This window comes from Salvelinus sp. IW2-2015, linkage group LG6.2 (assembly GCF_002910315.2).
Source record: "Salvelinus sp. IW2-2015 linkage group LG6.2, ASM291031v2, whole genome shotgun sequence".
Lineage (NCBI taxonomy): Eukaryota > Metazoa > Chordata > Actinopteri > Salmoniformes > Salmonidae > Salvelinus > Salvelinus sp. IW2-2015.
The window spans coordinates 10,421,597-10,440,790 of NC_036846.1; the positions used below are offsets into that span (position 1 = coordinate 10,421,597).

The window sequence follows — 19,194 nt, forward strand, 5'->3', positions numbered from 1 at the left end:
AAACACACTCTTTCTTAGAGCAGAGTAAAAACAGAGAACAAAATGACAGTCGGACAGACGGGTAGATACCTATGAGATACTATAACAGATGCCATCACAGAACAACAACAACATACCGAGATACTTATGTTTGTTGTTCCTGTCTTGGTTGGTATGTTCGGTTTATCCAGATGGCATGTTACGGCATTTCAAATATTTGTCCGCTTGCCTACCTGCCTGGCTGGCTGTCTTCCTGTCTGACTGCCTGCCAGCCAGCCTGCCTGTCAGTCCATTCAAGTCTGACCAGAAAATCATCCCTCTATTGACAAGACATTGTCCTATAGACTGATATTAAATGTACAGAGACAAATTGAATGGCTGATGGCAGGTCAAGTGTACTCCCTTACTTCAATGCTTTTAGTTATTGATTGGGGATAGCAGCGTGTACTTAAGGGAGGCACCAGAGGGATTGGTGTTCAGAGATACAGTATGAACATAGAGGAGGATGCAGTATGCACACACGTGATAAGGACCGATAAACTCCACTCTACATAAACAGCCATGTTCACCTCTCTCTCCATTGTTCTCTCTCACTCTCTCTCTTTGCCTCTCCATTGTTCTCTCTCGCTCTTTCTCTCTGCCTCTCCATTGTTCTCTCTCACTCTCTCTCTTTGCCTCTCCATTGTTCTCTCTCGCGCTTTCTCTCTGCCTCTCCATTGCTCTCTCTCTGCCTCTCCATTTCTCTCTCTCTGCCTCTCCATTGCTCTCTCTCTGCCTCTCCATTGCTCTCTCTCTCTCTCGCTCTGCCTCTCCATTGTTCTCTCTCTCTCTGCGTTTACCATCAGGATCATGTCCATCTTGGTATCATTGCAGTGTGCCCTAAAACCACATACCTGATGAAGGGCACAAATCAAAAGGTACATTTTGGTACTACTAACATGACCAGTCAACTGCACAGGTTACTCCAAATCTGTAATTAGCCTACCTATGGATTGCAAACAGAAATTAGCTCTTTAGGTAGACTAACTGACACTTATGTATGCAGTAGTTCTGAGATAATGATTATTGTGCATTGCATGTCTTTCACCTAATTAAATAATAGCAGGTTGAGGCCTGAGGCAAAAAAAACTGTTTAAAATCAGTTGCAACGATGTCAAATCAAATCATTTTATTGGTCGCGTACACATATTTTGCTTAAGTTATCGCAGATGCAACAAAATGCTTATGTTTCTAGCTCTAACAGTGCAGTAGTAACAAACAATACAACACACACAAATAAAATAAAAAATGTAAATGAAGAAATATCAGAACGAGCAATGTCAGTGTCTGGAATACAAATCTATCTGTATTTGATGGTGTGTATAGACATTATGGACAATATATGATTAGAAAAGGTGTGCACACAGCAGTAGTTATATAGGATGAGCATTGACTAGAATACAGTATATACATGTAAAGTGGGTGAAACAGTATGTAAACATTATTAAAGTGACCAGTGTTCAATGACTATGTACATAGGGCAGCAGTCTCTAAGGTGCAGGGTAGAGTACCGGGTGGTAGCCGACTAGTAACAGTGACTAAGTTCAGGGCAGGGTATTGGGTGGAGTCCAGCTAGTGATGACTGTTTAACAGTCTGATGGCCTGGTTATCAGTCTCTCGGTCTCAGCTTTGATGAACATGTACAGTCTCTGCCTTCTAGATGGTAGTGGGGTAAACAGGCCGTGGCTCGGGTGGCTGTGGTCTTATTGGCCTTCGTGTGACACCGGGTGCTGTAGATGTCCTGGAGGGAAGGCGATCTGGAGAGCCCTGCTCAGACACTTCTGACTTTTCAACTTCATTTAATGCTAGCCCGACTATCAGCACGTCCACACCTTCTGTGAGGACGAGGTAATACTGTATATGAAGTCTTGCCCTTTTTGCCTCATAGGAAGGACCTGTGTTCTTCACTTCCCCTTCTCACAGCCTCTCTGATTGCTCCTCTTTGACAGAGACTGGATAAGCAGGATGGATGGAGAGCATTAATGGTAGACGGCCCGTTTACATTTCTGATATCTGATCTGGACTGAACTGGTCTGAGGAAGGAGTGGGTACATCGTCCTTGTGTCAGTTGGGCCAAACTAAACATTTACATTTGAGTCATTTAGCAGACGCTCTTATCCAGAGTGACTTACAGTTAGTGCATTCATCTTAATATGAATAGCCAGCAGCATACCACCCTGCATCCCACTGCTGGCTTGCTTCTGAAGCTAAGCAGGGTTGGTCCTGGTCAGTCCCTGGATGGGAGACCAGATGCTGCTGGAAGTGGTGTTGGAGGGCCAGTAGGAGGCACTCTTTCCTCTGGTCTAAAAAATATCCCACTGCCCTGTGTAGGGTGCAGTCTTTCGGATGGGACGTTAAAATGGGTGTCCTGACTCTCTGAGGTCATTAAAGATCCCATGGCCCTTATAATAAGAGTTGGGGTGTTAACCCCGATGTCCTGGCTAAATTCCCAATCTGGCCCTCAAAATCATCATGGTCACCTAATAATCCCCAGTCTACAATTGGCTCATTCATCCCCCTCCTCTCCCCTGTAACTATTCCCCAGGTCGTTGCTGTAAATGAGAATGTGTTCTCAGTCAACTTACCTGGTAAAATAACGGATAAATAAAAAAGATAGCTAGGGCTTCCTGAGTGGTGCAGCGGTCTAAGGCACTGCATTGCAGTGCTTGAGGCGTCACTACAGACCTTGGGTTCGATCCCAGGCTGTGTCACCTCCGGCTGTGACAGGGAGACCCATGAGGCGGAGCACAATTGGCCCAGCATCATCTGGGTTCGGCAGGCCGGGATATCCTTGTCCCATCGCGCTTTAGAGACTCCTTGTGGTGGGCTGAACAGTGTTTCCTCCAACACATTGGTGCTTCTGTGTTAAGCGAGCAGTGTGGCAGGATTGTGAATCGGAGGACCAGCCTCTCGAGTCCTTAGGGGAACTGCAGCGATGGGACAAGACTAATTGGATATCCCATTGGGTAAAAGAAAAAAAAACAATAGCTAGGTGGGACAACCTCATTGAAAGTACATTTTTCCTCAATAAAGTAGCTATTAGCAGAGCTAGTAGGTTGTAACCCTTTAAACACAGCCCCAATGCGACTACACAGAGATTAGACTGCTAATTTGGCTGCAACTAAAGAACAACAGTGCATCTCCTGAGTCTAGGAACACCCATCTTCTCTCCATCTGATTCAAAATAGAGGTGGTCAGATGTCTACTGGGAATCAGCTGTCTAGTTCTTTCACATTAGTGCAGATGAAGGAGAGGAGGCAAGTAGAGGAGCACTCTCTGGATGTTCTGACATCCACAAGGCCAGAGAAGAAACAGCAGCTGGTCTCCAAGAACAAGACTGCCGGACAGGGGCGGAGGGTGTTGTGAGAAGAAAAAAGAGAGAAGTGTGTCCGCTGCTGATGCTTATGTGTGCACGCATGTTCGGAGTATATAATATATATATATATACAGTTGAAGTCAAATGTTAGATACACCTTAGCCAAATACATTTAAACTCAGTTTTCACAATTCCTGACATTTAATCCTAGTAAAATTCCTGTTTTAGGTCAGTTAGGATCACACTTTATTTTATGAATGTAAATGTCAGAATAATAGTAGGGAGAATGATTTATTTCAGCTTTTATTTCTTTCATCACATTCCCAGTGGTCAGAAGTTAACATGCTACCAATACTAATTGAGTGTATTGCCGTTAAATTGTTAACTTGGGTCAAACGTTTTGGGTAGCCTTCCACAAGCTTACACATAAGTTGAGTGAATTTTGGCCCATTCCTCCTGGCAGAGCTGTGTAACTGAGTCAGGTTTTTAGGCCTCCTTGCTCGACACACTTTTTCAGTTCTGCCCCACATTTTCTATAAGATTGAGTCAGGCTTTGTGATGGCCACTCCAATACCTTGACTTTGTTGTCCTTAAGCCATTTTGCCACACCTTTGGAAGTATGCTTGGGTCATTGTTCATTTGGGAAGACCCATTTGCGACCCAGCTTTAAATTCCTGATTGATGTCTTGAGATGTTGCTTCAATATATCCACATAATTGTCCTGCCTTCATGATGCCATCTATTTTGTGAAGTGCACCAGTCCCTCCTGAAGCAAAGCACCCCATAACATGATGCTGCCACCTCCTGCTTCACGGTTGGATGGTGTTCTCTGGCTTGCAAGCCCTCCACTATTCCTTCAAACATAATGCGGTCATTATGCCAAAACGTTCTATTTTGTTCATCAGACCAGAGGACATTTCTCCAAAAGTATGATATTTTCCCCATGTCAGTTGCAAACCGTAGTCTGGCTTTTTTATGGATGTTTTGGAGCATTGGCTCTTCCTTGCTGAGCAGCCTTTCAGTTATGTCAATATAGACTCGTTTTTACTGTGGATATAGATACTTTTGACCCGTTTCCTCCAGCATCTTCACAAGTCCTTTGCAGTTGTTCTGGATTGATTTGCACTTTTCGCGACCAAAGTACGTTCATCTCTAGGAGACAGAACGTGGTCTCTTCTTGAGCGGTATGACGGCTGCATGGTCCCATGGTGTTTATACTTGCGTACTATTGTTTGTACAGATGAACGTGGTACCTTCAGGCATTTGGAAATTGCTCCCAAGATTAGCCAGACTTGTGGATCCAACAAAAGTATTTATATAGCCCTTCTTACATCAGCTGATATCCAAAGTGCTGTACAGAAACCCAGCCTTAAAACCCAAACAGCAAGCAATGCAGGGTGTAGAAGCACGGTGGCTAGGAAAACTCCCAGAAAGGCCAAAACCTAGGAAGAACCTAGAGAGGAACCAGGCTATGAGGGGTGGCCAGTCCTCTTCTGGCTGTGCAGGTGAGAATTATAACAGAACATGGCCAAGATGTTCAAATGTTCATAAATGACCAGCATGGTCAAATAATAATAATCACAGTAGTTGTCGAGGCGTCAGCAAGTCAAGCACCTCAGGAGTAAATGTCAGTTGGCTTTTCATAGCGACCATTGAGAGTATCTCTACCGCTCCTGCTGTCTCTAGAGAGTTGAAAACAGCAGGTCTGGGACAGGTAGCACGTCCGGGTAACAGGTCAGGGTTCCATAGCCGCAGGCAGAACAGTTGAAACTGGAGCAGCAGCAAGAGCCAGGTGGACAGCAAGGAGTCATCATGCAGGTAGTCCTGAGGCACTCAATTGTTTTTCTGAGGTCTTGGCTGATTTCTTTAGATTTTCCCATGATGTCAAGCAAGAAGCACTGAGTTTGAAGTAGGCCTTGAAATACATTCACAGGTACACCTACAATTGACTAAAATTATGTTATATATGGCTTTAGAAGCTTCTAATAGGCTAACTAAATTTCTGGAATTTTTCAAGCTGTGCAAAGGCAGAGTCAACTTGGTGTATGTAAACTTCTGACCTGCTGGAATTTTGATACAGTGAATTATAAATGAAATAATCTGTTCTGTAAACAATTGTTTGAAAAATGACTTGTGTCATCACAAGTAGATGTCCTAACCGACTTGCCAAAACTATAGTTTGTAACAAGACATTTGTGGAGTGGTTGAAAAACGAGTTTTAATGACTCCAACCTAAGTGTATGTAAACTTCCGACTTCAACTGTATGTGTATGTGTGTGTCGGGGGAAGAGGAAGTGTGTGTGTTTGTGGGTGCAAGTCATTTGGCAGCACTGGATCTAAATATAGCCGGAGCTACCTAGCAGGGGTTATGACTCACAGTGTGCTGCGAGACAAGACAGGCTTGATAGTGTCTGCGTTTCCAAAACAGACCAGACTCCATTTAGCTAGAGAACAACTCTCTTTTCTCTCTACCTTTGTCACACTCTCTCACCTTCCCTCCTTCCCGTGCTCATTATAATTCTTATTTTTTTCTTCCAATACCTCCTCTGGTCTGTTACTTTCCGTAACTCCATCTTCTTTTCCTTCTCTCTTGCTCCTTTTTCCTGGCAAGAGCTTAAATGTCAACTCTCACTGACATTACATTTTCCACTTCCTTTGTAAAGCATAGTGATCCACTAAACCAACACGCTGTATGTGTGTGTCCTACAACTGATCCTAAATCAGACCCAAATGGTCAAACCAGAGGTGATTGACAGGTAGTAAAGACTCCTCCTATTGTATCAAGGTTTTTATGGTTTAAGATTTGTCACCTCACCTGCAGAAATACAGTATTAACTATCTACCCTTTCTTATTGGTGGTGTGATACATCTTAATATGTGCAAATTAACTATGGCTGAACTGTGGGGAGGTGTGTTTCTGGTCTAGTCTGATGTGCGTCAGTGCAGTCGTCCCACTGAGCAGATCAGCAGGAAAGGTGTGAGACGGATCTGATGGGGGGGTGAGGAGGGAGGGAAGGAAAGGGCGCCATGTGACGGATGGGTGTGGAGATTGCCTCAGACAGGAGGAGAAACTTCAGGGAGGGGTAGAAACGCACTTCGGAGGGAGGGAGGGGATGTAAGTAGATGGTGTGACATTGAGAATGAGTGGATGGCGGACATGTTGTATTCCGAATCCGAGTGAGAGTTTGTTGCGTGTAAGAGCCACAAGGGCTGTGTCAGGCTGTCCCACACTCCTAGCTTAGGATGTATATAGGTACACACACACCCACACACAGTCAACCCACCAAACACACACACACTCACTTGCAGGGCAGGATGCGGACCACGTCGTTGAGCTGGTATCCCTCGATGCATACGGCGCAGTGGTTGAAGTCCGGGTCTGTTTCCTGCAGCACAGAAGACAAACAGAACAGGCCAGTCAGTGTCAGACAGCTACAATGAACAGAAAGCAATCTATTACTGAGGAAGAACAGTGACAATCAGACACTTTGCTTTTGACAATTCATATTCACTTTCAACCAGATGATAAATAGCTGGTTTGTTCAACAGGCCGAGGTGCAGTGCCAAACATGGTTAGTGTTTCCTCTTGAATGTTTGTTTGGAGAGACATCAATACCCTTTAGACATCCAGCAGGGCTGGGACTGAAAGTTTTATATTATTGTAGGCAGGTTGGCTGCCTGTGTAAAGGAACGTAATGGTAGGGGAAACATGTTCAGTATACAGAGTACAATTAAGTAGAGTACTCTTGTTGAATCAGCATGTCAAGGATGGAACTGATGGCCACGTTTCCGTGTCAACCACACCCATCACCGTGACAACGGCCACGGCAGGTGGCGGCACGTCTGACTGACTGACTGCCCTGGCATGTCCATCACAAGGTGTCATGCTTAAGTATGCCATATGAGGAAGAGAGAGAGGGGAAGGTGGGAAGAGAGGAGAGAAGAAGAGGTGTGAAAGGGGCAAAGAGGTAAAGGGAGAGGGAGTGAAAGACAGCGATAGAGGGCAATGACACAAAGCATGACAAGAGAGGTGCAGAGCCAAGGAAGGAAATAAGGAAAGAGGGGGTGATAGATTGAAAGACGGATGGCAGAAAAGTGTGATAGAGAGAAAGAAAGAGAACCGTTTGATAAAGAGAGCATGTGTGTGAGAGAGAGAAAGAGAGAGAGAGACAGACAGACAGACAGATGTAATCAATGCTGTGTTATTTATGGAGGGTGGCTAACCATCTCTGCTGACAGTAGAGAAGCTGCCACAGAGGTGCACAAGGACAGACGGTTGCCCAGCCCCGCCTGGCCGGGGACTGAATTAGCACGCGGTGCCAAACGAACAGGGAGGGACCGATCGATACGCCAGGAAGAACTGAGACAACACAGACCTGTCATCTCTCTAGTCATGCCTGGGAACACTAGCCTAGTCCAACATGCATGTGCTGACTGTACACACACACACACACACAAACATATACCTACATACACACAACTGTTCAAAAGTTTGGGGTCATTTCGAAATGTCTTTGTTTTTGAAATAACAGCACATTTTTTGTCCATTAAAATAACGTAACATTTATCAGAAATACAGTGTAGATATTGTTAATGTTGTAAATGACTATTGTAGCTGGAAACAGCTGATTTTTAATGGAATATCTACATAGGCATACAGAGGCCGTTATCAGCAACCATCACTCCTGAGTTCCTAAGGCACGTTGTGTTAGCTAATCCAAGTTTATCATTTTAAAAGGCTAATTGATCATTAGAAAACCCTTTTGCAATTATGTTAGCACAGCTGAAAACCAGATTAAAGAAGCAATAAAACTGGCCTTCTTAAGACTACTTGAGTATCTGGAGCAACAGCATTTGTGGGTTTGATTACAAACTCAAAATGGCCAGAAACAAAGACCTTTCTTCTGAAACTCATCAGTCTATTCTTGTTCTGAGAAATGAAGACTATTCCATGCAAGAAATTGCCAAGAAACTGACGATCTTGTACAACGCTGTGTACTACTCCCTACACAGAACAGCGCAAGCTGTCTCTAACCAGAATAGATAGAGGAGAAAGTTTGAGAAACAGACGCCTCACAAGTCCTCAACTGGCAGCATTAAATAGTACCCGCAAAACACCAGTCTCAACGTCAACAGTGAAGAGGCGAGTCCGGGATGCTGGCCTTCTAGGCAGAGTTCCTCTGTCCAGTGTCTGTTCTTTTTCCCATCTTAATCTATTATTTTTATTGGTCAGTCTGAAATATGGCTTTCTCTTTGCAACTCTGCCTAGAAGGCCAGCATCCCGGAGTCGCCTCTTCACTGTTGAGATACAAATTTCTAACATATTGTGTGATATATATAAGTGCTTAAGATCCCGTTCTCTCTAACTTTGTTCCAACCGACTAAACCATTTAGAAAGGGCTATGCAAAATTGGAAGAGCAGTGACAAGTACTCCTGGGTATGGGAGTTCTGGGTATGGGAGTTCTGCTCAAGTCTGACAGGTTGTATAGAACAGATAGTGATCCGTACCAGGTCGCCATGCAGAGATACAGAGGACAAAAACATAGTACTGAGGCCCATCTGACCTAGTGGGGGAGGGGCAGTAGACCAGTTTTAAGACCCTGGGGAGTCTGCTCCATTTCCCCCCCAACCCTGACTTCCTGTCACTGTGAGCGAGGAAAGCTGCTGTAAATGGCTGCCTGATTAAATATGAATGTTGTCCTCTACAGAGGCTGCTGGCACAGAATGAGGCCAAAGCACACAGCACAGACCAGGCCGTGTGTGAAATAGGCTTCTGCTAAAATAAAGCAGATCTGTGTCACTAATGGCAGATTTTCATGATGGCAGAATCTGAGCTTTGTAGGGCCCGCGGATGACTGGGGTTGTGGAAGGGCAGAGAAGTGTCTCTCACCACCACAAGTCACTTTGGACTATGAGACGGAACTGATGTGTTATCAGTTGGCTACGGATGTGATGGAATAGTCCCTGACGCGGCCTGAATGTGTCCTATATGGACTGTGACACATGGGTTACGGAGCTGACCAGTGCACTATTGAATGTGGTGAAGTGGTCCCGGAGTTGACCAGCGTCAGTGTTGACAGAGATGGAGTTGACAGAGGCCTGGCCCCTGTCCTAGGGACTGGTAAAATAGGTGACAGCGCTGACCTTTTAATGTTGGCACTGGTATTTCAATCAATTGAACAACAGCGCTTCCGTTTTGATTGAGCTGGACAATGGTGTTATTGTTGGTCTATGAAGGAAATGGCCCTCCAGCTGAGCAATAATGTTTAATTATGCTATGAAGGTCATTAGTTTAACAGTCCATAGCAGCTGCAACATGTTAGAGATGCAGTGAATGCTGCTACATGAATTTCTGATACACAGTAGAAGTGATGGTTGGAGCATGTTGCTCATAACTCCAGAGTTACAGCTTTGGTTCCCACATGGGTCCACAAATAGTGAATTTATGCGTTCGCTGTAATAACCATATAAAAGGTTGTATGGATAAGGGAAGGGCAGCCAAACATACTGGCTTAGAATGCTTCGTATTGTATCCCGACAGTATCAGGTATAATGTAATTAGCTCTCGACTGCAGCTTGTTACGCAAGCAGTCCTTGTCGGCTGTCGATGGTTATGGCAAGAGCTCGCCATTGTGTTACAGCAGGGGAAGAGCTATCACACGGTTGTCGCTGTTTCTCCCAAACCCTCCTTCCACTCAGTCATAAGGGCTCTTACGTCCAAAGTCATCAAGCATGGGCAAGGTTAACATCATTTATTGTCCAGAGGGACGTCGTGGCCTGAAACTGGTTGGTTATTTGTGACCAGGGACACTGTAGCCTGTTGTCATATCCGTCATCACTGTAACAGGCTGTATTATCTACCAAGAGCCTTGGCCCCTTAGTGCCTATCTTCTCCCCCCTCCCTTTTATCCTTCTGCTCCCCAATATCCAAGCGTGACATCCGGCTCAGTGAGGTCAATCACTCCCGGCGGACTTCCTCCAGATGGGAGGTTTCAATTTCTGCGGCACACTCCAAGGCCCATGGTTTATTCATGAACAGAGACCTGTCTGACCTTGACGAGGGCTCAGAGGAGGAGGGGCCGGACGGAGAGGACCAACCCGCTCTCCCCTTCTCCGAGCCCCGTCAGCCCTGACACTCTTCTTCACTGGAGACACTCTAAGAACCTCCGTTACACATCACTAGCATTTCACTTTTTCAGTCAGATGGCATTTCTACCATTTATTGCATGTATCATTGTAAGAAATGCATCTGGTGTTACTATAGGAGGATTTAGAAAGGATTTGAATCGTTCGTCTTCGTTTAGTTGTTCTGGTTACACACGTTGACTACCAACCACATATTCTGGAATATTTGAATAACGAACACAAGCAGAGTTTGTATTTAACATTCACAAGAGTGCAAGATCCCTCGATCAATAAATCAATTCTCTCCTTTGACACGTATGGCTGCAGCCAGCTTGTCTCCAATCACCTAAAAAGACAGCGTTTAAGCAGACACTTCCGTCCGTCCATCCATACACTCATCCATCACCTTTGACAACCTCATTCGGAGCTGTAAACCCTTTTCGAGGTGAGAGGCATAAATAAAGAAGAAAGCCTAATACGATAATAAACGTCCTTGTGTCAGATCCTTCAGGGCCACCATTCCTGGAAGGACTTGATTAGCGAGAGAAACATGGCAGAAGCCATATTACTAATGGTGAACCTTCAACCAACCATTGGTCCGGAAGAGAAGAAGAGCCAAGAAAGGACAGCGTGAATGGGTATTGGGAGGAATGTCTTGGTTTGTACAGGCAGAAATGTATTTATCATCTCTTCCTAACATCAGTCAGACAAGGCTGGATTATGGACCAAGATCAACTAGACTGGATATTCTCAAATTCTGGAAAGGCTCAATCCCATATCTCTAGACAGCATGGAAAAATGGCAATACATGGTTGAGAAAGTTACTAAGTTGTTGGACAGGGGGTGACATGGACAAGAAATAGTGCCGGCAGGTTTACCTTGTCCCCTTTCTTCACTGTCCTGGTTGTCAGCTTCCCTATGGCTTTCTTAGCTGCATCTCCAAGTCGACGCTGGCAGAGAGAGAGAGAAGGGAGGAAGGGAGGGAGGGAGAGCAGGGGGAGGGAGGGAGATAATATTAAGGTGAATCTGGAGAGCAAATGTAGCCTGAGGGTTGAATTAACAATAGGAATGAAATATAACTTAGTCGGCATAAAATACTCTTCTCAAACTAATTTCCCCAAACTCCATAGTGTAGCATGAATAGGAGTACAGTAATTCAACATTCTTTTTGCTTTAAACATTTCAAACTATTGGGGAATTTGTGCAAAACAGTGCAGAAACATCGACTTCCTATCCAGTCAAAGACACGATTGTTAGGGCGAGTTGTGCTGTAAAAATCGATGAATAATTCTATTATATTTGAATTCCCTGGCCTGTGAGTTTTAGAACGTCATGTAGCTCACTCAAACCATCCCCAGATGGTGTCAGAGAAACTAGGGTATCATATACGGTCTCCCCAAACTCCCAGTGTCCTCTGCTACCTTCCACCAGTAGGTTGCTAGGGATGTTGCTAGGAGGCAGGACACGTGAGTCCTTCTGCCTGCTCAGGTCAGAGCCTCTTCATTCTCTCTCCAAGCGGACAAGAGAGATGGAGGGCATGGACAGTGAGGGATGTAATTGAAACTTGTGCATTTACTATTGGTTAATGTTGCTAGTTGTTGCTATGTTATACAGTCCTTTGCTTATGCCACCATCTCCTTATACAGTACATCTTGTTATTGTTCTATTACTCCATTCTCATGCTACGTTTATTATGAACAATATATTTATTCATATCTCTTCTCTGTACAGAACCACATCTATCTCATATGTCCTCTGGAAATAAAGTTCTCTATTTGTGTGTAAAGTCTCTGTGAGGTTGCCTTATTCCTCTGACCAGGAGAGGGGTCAGTGAATCACAGACCAGCCCAACTGGCGAGCCGCTCTCTTTCAGAGTTGATCTTTGGACATTTCAACCAAGGGCAGACTAAGGTGCCAACGAGCAAGGCTTCAATATATTGGGACAATGTCAAAAGACCTAGAGCCAGAATCTTAAGCATTTTACACTAATAACTGGAAAATGTTCAATGAAAAGGTCACAAAGGGCACAAGAATCAAACCATTCTGTCATCTTTAAGGCAGGGTTCTTCATGTCTGTAATTCCCGTCTGAGAAAATAAGTGGCACAATCTTTGCAGAGATGCCAAAGACGTCTGGGTGTAGCTGTACCTATGTAGCCACAGTGTGGAGAGAGCAGGGTCTAACTGTAACTATGTAGCCACAGTGTGGAGAGAGCAGGGTCTAACTGTAGCTATGTAGTCACAGTGTGGAGAGAGCAGGGTCTAACTGTAGCTATGTAGTCACAGTGTGGAGAGAGCAGGGTCTAACTGTAGCTATGTAGCCACAGTGTTGCAAGAGAGCAGGGTCTAACTGTAGCTATGTAGTCACAGTGTGGAGAGAGCAGGGTCTAACTGTAGCTATGTAGCCACAGTGTGGAGAGAGCAGGGTCTAACTGTAGCTATGTAGCCACAGTGTTGCAAGAGAGCAGGGTCTAACTGTAGCTATGTAGTTTGAGTTTATTTTATTTTTACAGGGACAGTGCACATTAATCAACGTTTCAGTAAAAGTGCCGGTTTTAGCCAGCCGGCTAATTTTCAACCGCAGTCCCGCAGTCACAGTGTGGAGAGAGACATTTGTAAAGCACCTCATTTGTAAAACAGGCTGGTGATTTGGTGATTTAGCAACAGTAGTGTAGACACAGTGAGAAAGAGTGGGAGAGAGAGACAGCGATAGTGTTTATGTTTGTCAGGGTTGTACAGAGCAACCATTTTACTCGCATAGGAATTTTTATTTAGGGGTACCAGTGCGCCTAGAAAAATGAACAATTCTAGTTTCATTATCTGAAATGTTTTTCATTGTGCTCCTAATTTTTTTGGTGTTCCTTAAATTGTTCAACTTAAACGCATGCGCGAACCTAAAAGGCCAGCGTGGAGACCTGTATGTGTGCGTGTAGTTGGAAAAGAGACAAAGGCTAGTGATGAAGATGAGTCTAGCGACTTGCTAAAGCCATCCTGATGTGTTGATTCAATATAGCATTGTTCGGATGGATGGCTGTATAGTAACATCTCACAGGAGAGCCCCACCTTTGCCGTGGAAATCACCAGGACGGGACCAGGACCAGGGCGGGACTTTCCCACAGAACCCTGGGGACACCGTCAGGGGTGTGAAGATGTTACTGTTCGTAAAGAGTTATGAATGTTGATATGTCTCACTAGGAACACACTGGTTGCTGCAATGTTGTTTCCACATTTCAATGAAATTACACTGAACATAAATATAAAACGCAATATGTAAAGTGTTGGTCCCACGTTTCATGAGCTGAAATAAAAGATCACAGAAATGTTCCAAATGCACAAAAATATTATTTCTCTCAAATTTTGGGCACAAATGTGTGTCCATCCCTGTTAGTGAGCATTTTGTCTTTGCCAAGATAATCCATCCACCTGACAGGTGTGGCATATTAAGAAGCTGATTAAAACGGCATGATCATTACACAGGTGCACCCTGTGCTGGGGATAATAAAAGGCCATTAAAATATGCAGTTTTGTCACACAACACAATGCCACAGATCTTAAGTTGAGGGAGCGTGCAATTGGCCTGCTGACTGCAGGAACGTCCACCAGAGCTGTTGCCAGATAATTTAATGTTAATTTCTCTACCATAAACCGCCTCCAACATTGTTTTAGAGAATTTGGCAGTACGTCCAACTGGAGACACAACCGCAGACCAAATGTAACCACGCCAGCCCAGGACCTCCACATCCGGCTTCTTCACCTGTGGAATCGTCTGAGAACAGTCACCTGGACAGATGATGAAACTGTCCACATCCGAAGAATTTCTGCACAAACTGTCAGAAACAGTCTCAGAGAAGCTCATCTGCGTGCTCGTCGTCCTCACCAGGGTCTTGACCTGACTGCAGTTTGGCACCGTAACCGCCTTCAATGGGCAAATTCTCACCTTCATTGGGCACTGGCACGCTGGAGAAGTGTGCTCTTCACAGATGAATCGCAGTTTCAACTGTACCAGGCAGATAGCAGACGTTGTGAACAGAGTGCCCCATGTGGCAGTGGGGTTATGGTATGGGCAGGCATAAGCTACGGACAACGAACACAATTGCATTTTGGGGAATGCAATTTGAATGCACAGAGATACCGTGAAGAGATCCTGAGATCCATTGTCGTGCCATTCATCCTCCACCATCACCTCATGTTTCAGCATGATAATGCACGGTCCCATGTCGCAAGGATCTGTACACTGTTCCTGGAAGCTGAAAATGTCCCAGTTTTTCCATGGCCTGCATACTCACCACACGTCACACATTGAGCATATTTACGACAGCGTGTTCCAGTTACCGCCAATATCCAGCAACTTCGCACAGCCATGGAAGAGGAGTGGGCCAACATTCCACAGGCCACACTCAACAGCCTGATCAACTCTGATGTCGTGGAAGGAGCTGTGTCGTGCTGCATGAGCAAAACGTGGTCACTCTAGATACTGACAGGTTTTCAGATCCTAGCCAAGCTTTATTTTTTAAGGTGACCAACAGATGCAGATTTGTATTCCCAGTCATGTGAAATCCATAGATTAGGGCCTAATGAATTAATTTAAATTGACTGATGTCCTTATATGAGCTGTAACTCAGTAAAATCTTTGAAATTGTTTCATGTTGCGTTTATATAATTGACGTCTGTGCCCACTCTGAACCAATGACATTAATTTGGGGACAGGTCCAAAAGCATTAAACGTGTATGGCAATTTAGCTAGTTAGCTTGCACCTGCTAGCTAACGTTAATTTGTCCTATTTAGCTAGCTTGCTGTTGCTAGCTAATTTGTCCTGGGATATAAACATTGAGTTGTTATTTTACCTGAAATGCACAAGGACCTCTACTCCGACAATTAATCCACACATAAAACGGCCAACCGAATCGTTTCTAGTCATCTCTCCTCCTTCCAGGCTTTTCATCGTTGAACTTATATGGTGATCGCATCTAAACTTTCATTGTATTACCACGACTACCGGCAAAACAGTTCGTCTTTCAATCACCCACGTGGGTATAACCAATGAGGAGATGGCACGTGGGTACCTGCTTCTATAAACCAATGAGGAGTTGGGAGAGGCAGGACTTGCAGCGCGATCTGCGTCAGAAATAGGAATGACTTCTATTTTAGCCCTTGGCGTCACAGACGCTCGTTGGCACGCGACGTGTCCGGTCTGGTCAGCATGCTCTTTCAACTGTTACTCTCTGTTCATCATATATGCATAGTCACTTTAACCATATCTACATGTACATACTACCTCAATCAGCCTGACTAACCGGTGTCTGTATGTAGCCTCGCTACTTTTATAGCCTCGCTACTGTATATAGCCTGTCTTTTTACTGTTGTTTAATTTCTTTACTTACCTATTGTTCACCTAATACCTTTTTTGCACTATTGGTTAGAGCCTGTAAGTAAGCATTTCACTGTAAGGTCTACACCTGTTGTATTCGGCGCACGTGACAAATAAACTTTGATTTGATACTCTGTGTTATTCTGTAATTGTAACGATGTGCGCTGAGTGAATGTTTTAATAAATAAACGCAACATAATACAAAACAAGAAACACGAACAACGCACAGACATGAAACAGAAACAACAACGCCTGGGGAAGGAACCAAAGAGTGACATATATAGGGAAGGTAATCAGGGAGGTGATGGAGTCCAGGTGAGTCTGATGACACGCAGGTGCGCGTAACGGTGATGACAGGTGTGCTCCATAATGAGCAGCCTGGTGACCTAGAGGCCAGAGAAGGGGCACATGTGACAGTAATGTATTTCATGTAATTGTTTAAGGGTCAATTATTTAGTGACTAATAAATCCTATTAGTTGAATTGAGTAAATGCATTCCTTGTTTTACAGAGTAAATCGAAGATTGAATATGCGTTCATAATTTAGTAGGTATTTTGATAGTCGTTAGTTACACTACACATATCATATGCTTGGGTACCACCTTGACATCCCTGATCTACTTGACTCAAAAAACTAATGCTAGAACATTGGTCGCCAGGATAAGCTATTTGTATCTAGCCTCTTTCGTAACAGCTAAACGGGGATCCTAATAAAATACCAAAAATCACAAGAAAGACATGTTAATTAGTGAGTTGGTGATGTAATGATGCTGATGATCTCGACTAGATCCTCCAGATCTCGACTAGATCCTCCAGAGGCAGACAGGGCCTGTTGCATTTATTCATATAATAATGGAGTCAGACTGATAACTGTCGTTAATTATTATAATTTCTACACATCTGCATGCGTGTGTGTGTGAGAGAGAGACTCCCCCTGTGATTAGAGGTAGTAGGTCTGGTCAGTCCCATTCACTACTACTAGGGAACCGTTTGTAGAGTAGAGTGGACTTCTTTATAACTCACCTGATTAGTGGCTCTTCACTCATTAACACTGACCCCACTGATTTATACTGTGCTATAATGTGAAAGAATATACCTTGGGAGAGCGATAGTGAGAGAGGTGTTCGCTTTGGAAACACGCAGAAGCTGTTGACTGGGCAGTTGAGTGTGTTTGTTGGTTTACACTATCAACGTCCGTCACCTTTCGCCTACTCAGAGTGTGAATGATAACTACAGTGTTATAGTGACCAGAGAATTTAGTGACAAACATGGTGAGGGGTTGTTTCTGACAGATAACTTGAGAGAGGAGTCCCTCGTTGGCAGATGCTACATTAGGACTGTTTGTAAACAATCTTAAAATGGCTCCTTGTTTGGAATTCTTTCCTTTTTCCACAGAAAGGACTGTGGGGCTAAAGGAAATGAGACTATTTAAGATAATTGAGACAGGGCCCCACTAACCTCTACTATCTTGGCATAGATTGTCACAGTTCAGGTACTAAAGGTAGCGTCTTAGCACTAGACCAACTGAAAGGGTTGAGTGTGTATTTCAAAGATGCCGGACGCTGAGGAAGCAGAGTTTTACCACAACGATCCTCCATTAAGGATTCATAAGCAATTTACAGCATCAAAATTGCATTGCTGCTTCCTCTTGCTGGTTTCCCCACCCAACAGGAGAGAGCGAGTGAGAGGGAGCACAGGGCGGTCAACTTGAGCCAGACTACAAACATCTGGAGGGCATGAAGGAGAGGACAACTGGCACTTGACCTGCTCTTCACTTCCTTTACCTGATATGAGTCATCCGATTAGTCACAGACAACTGAAAGCCAGTGTGTCAAAGTGACATTGAGAGCATATGCCTCAACTAAAAACTCCAAGCTTGGCTAAATGAGTCACCACTACTTCGCTCTAATGTAAAAAAAAGAAAAAAAAATGTTCTTATATATAAAAAAATAAAAATAAAAACTAGATGGATTTTTGTAGCCTTGTGTGTTAATATCAGGACCTCTGCCCTCCTTCCCCAAAGAAAAATCTAAAACAACGTGATATTATTACCTGACTGCAATACAACCATTCAAATGTGGTAAAGGGCTTTGAGCTACATGTGTGGATCTCAATTTACAAAAATTGGACCCTTAGTAAATAAACACAAAATAAATACCAGGCAGTAATAGAAAGAGTAACCATTAGCAAACATACTCTATGTCCTACCTGGCTGCGGTCACGTGCGTTCGTAAAGCGGATCTTCTGGATGAAGTAGAAGATGAGCCAGGCAGAGGAGATGATCATGAGTACGATGAAGGAGATGGAGACGAAGACCAGGGAGCCGCGGTTGATGTTCTTGGCCTGGCCGTGTTGGCCCACCACCACACTCACCAGCACCGTCAGGTTCCTCTCCAGCAGACCCAGGATCTCCTTGCCGTAAGACTCGGTGATCATCACTGCCACCGTGTCACCCGTACCTGAGAGAGTAGAGGGGAGTTAATAGTGGCTAGGTTTTAGTGGTAATCCAACCAGAACTTTTCTTTGTGACACATCAAGCCAATGAAAAACATGGCCAGTCAGCTCCAATCCATTATTTGAGGTAGTCAGTCAGTTAGCATATACTTATTCATGTTCCCTCCACTATATGTATCTGCCAGCTTTTACACGTCAGATGCATAACACAATAATTGCGTTGGCAATTTCTCTTCACCCACATTGACAGGATCCACAGAGCCAAGTCATTAACAAAATCTACAGATATAGGAACAGTTCCCAGCTCTGGCAAAGTGGAACCAATCTCTTTAGCCACTATGAAAAGACTCAGAGCCAGTCAATAGATTCTCATTCCTAATTTATTAACACAGGGTTCTAAACACCTGCTCAGCCAAAAACAACTGTGTAGGATGGAGGATTGAATGTCCCATGGACTAAAGAAACACATGTGGAGACTGGAGAAATGTATGTGTGAATAAATTCATCATGTGAATGATATACCCCATGTGAATAAATGTGAACTATTATGTCCCTGGTCCAGGCCTATACACAGCAACAGTGGATGTGGTATACATGCAGAGCAATTCATTCATTGACAATGATCGCAATGACTAGCAGAGAGCAATAGACTGTGGAAAATATGAATAGTTTATTTTAAACTATACTGAGCAGTGGTAGAGCCATCTGTGATCATCAACATCTTCATTTGAGTGAAATCCAGACAGCTAACTGCTACAGGCCAGGGGGAGTCATGTTACTGCTGGAGACGACTCCTCTCTGTCCTGGCTCTTTACCACAGCTTGCCTTGCCACTAATAGCAGCAGGAAAGTGCACTTTGTGTGTCTGTGTGCGTGTAAGCGTGTCTATTGTACATCAGTGTTTGTGTGTGTGTG

At 44.2% G+C, this 19,194-nt stretch overlaps 1 protein-coding gene across 4 annotated transcripts in view; it reads right to left on the minus strand.

Annotated features, from left to right (window-relative positions):
• The window catches only part of LOC111965819 (E3 ubiquitin-protein ligase RNF130), a 71,761-nt gene that overhangs the window by 13,010 nt on the left and 39,557 nt on the right, over positions 1-19,194 (minus strand). For 2 of the 4 annotated variants that reach the window (XM_023990153.2, XM_023990152.2), the window contains exons 4-6: positions 18,035-18,285; positions 11,339-11,410; positions 6,638-6,720 (exon numbers count right to left, since the gene is read on the minus strand). In XM_023990153.2, the coding sequence (XP_023845921.1) occupies positions 6,638-6,720; positions 11,339-11,410; positions 18,035-18,285 (406 nt within the window). Of the gene's footprint in view, positions 1-6,637; positions 6,721-11,338; positions 11,411-18,022; positions 18,286-19,194 lie in introns of all 4 variants that reach the window. The other 2 variants (XM_023990151.2, XM_023990150.3) reach the window with 1 other exon arrangement.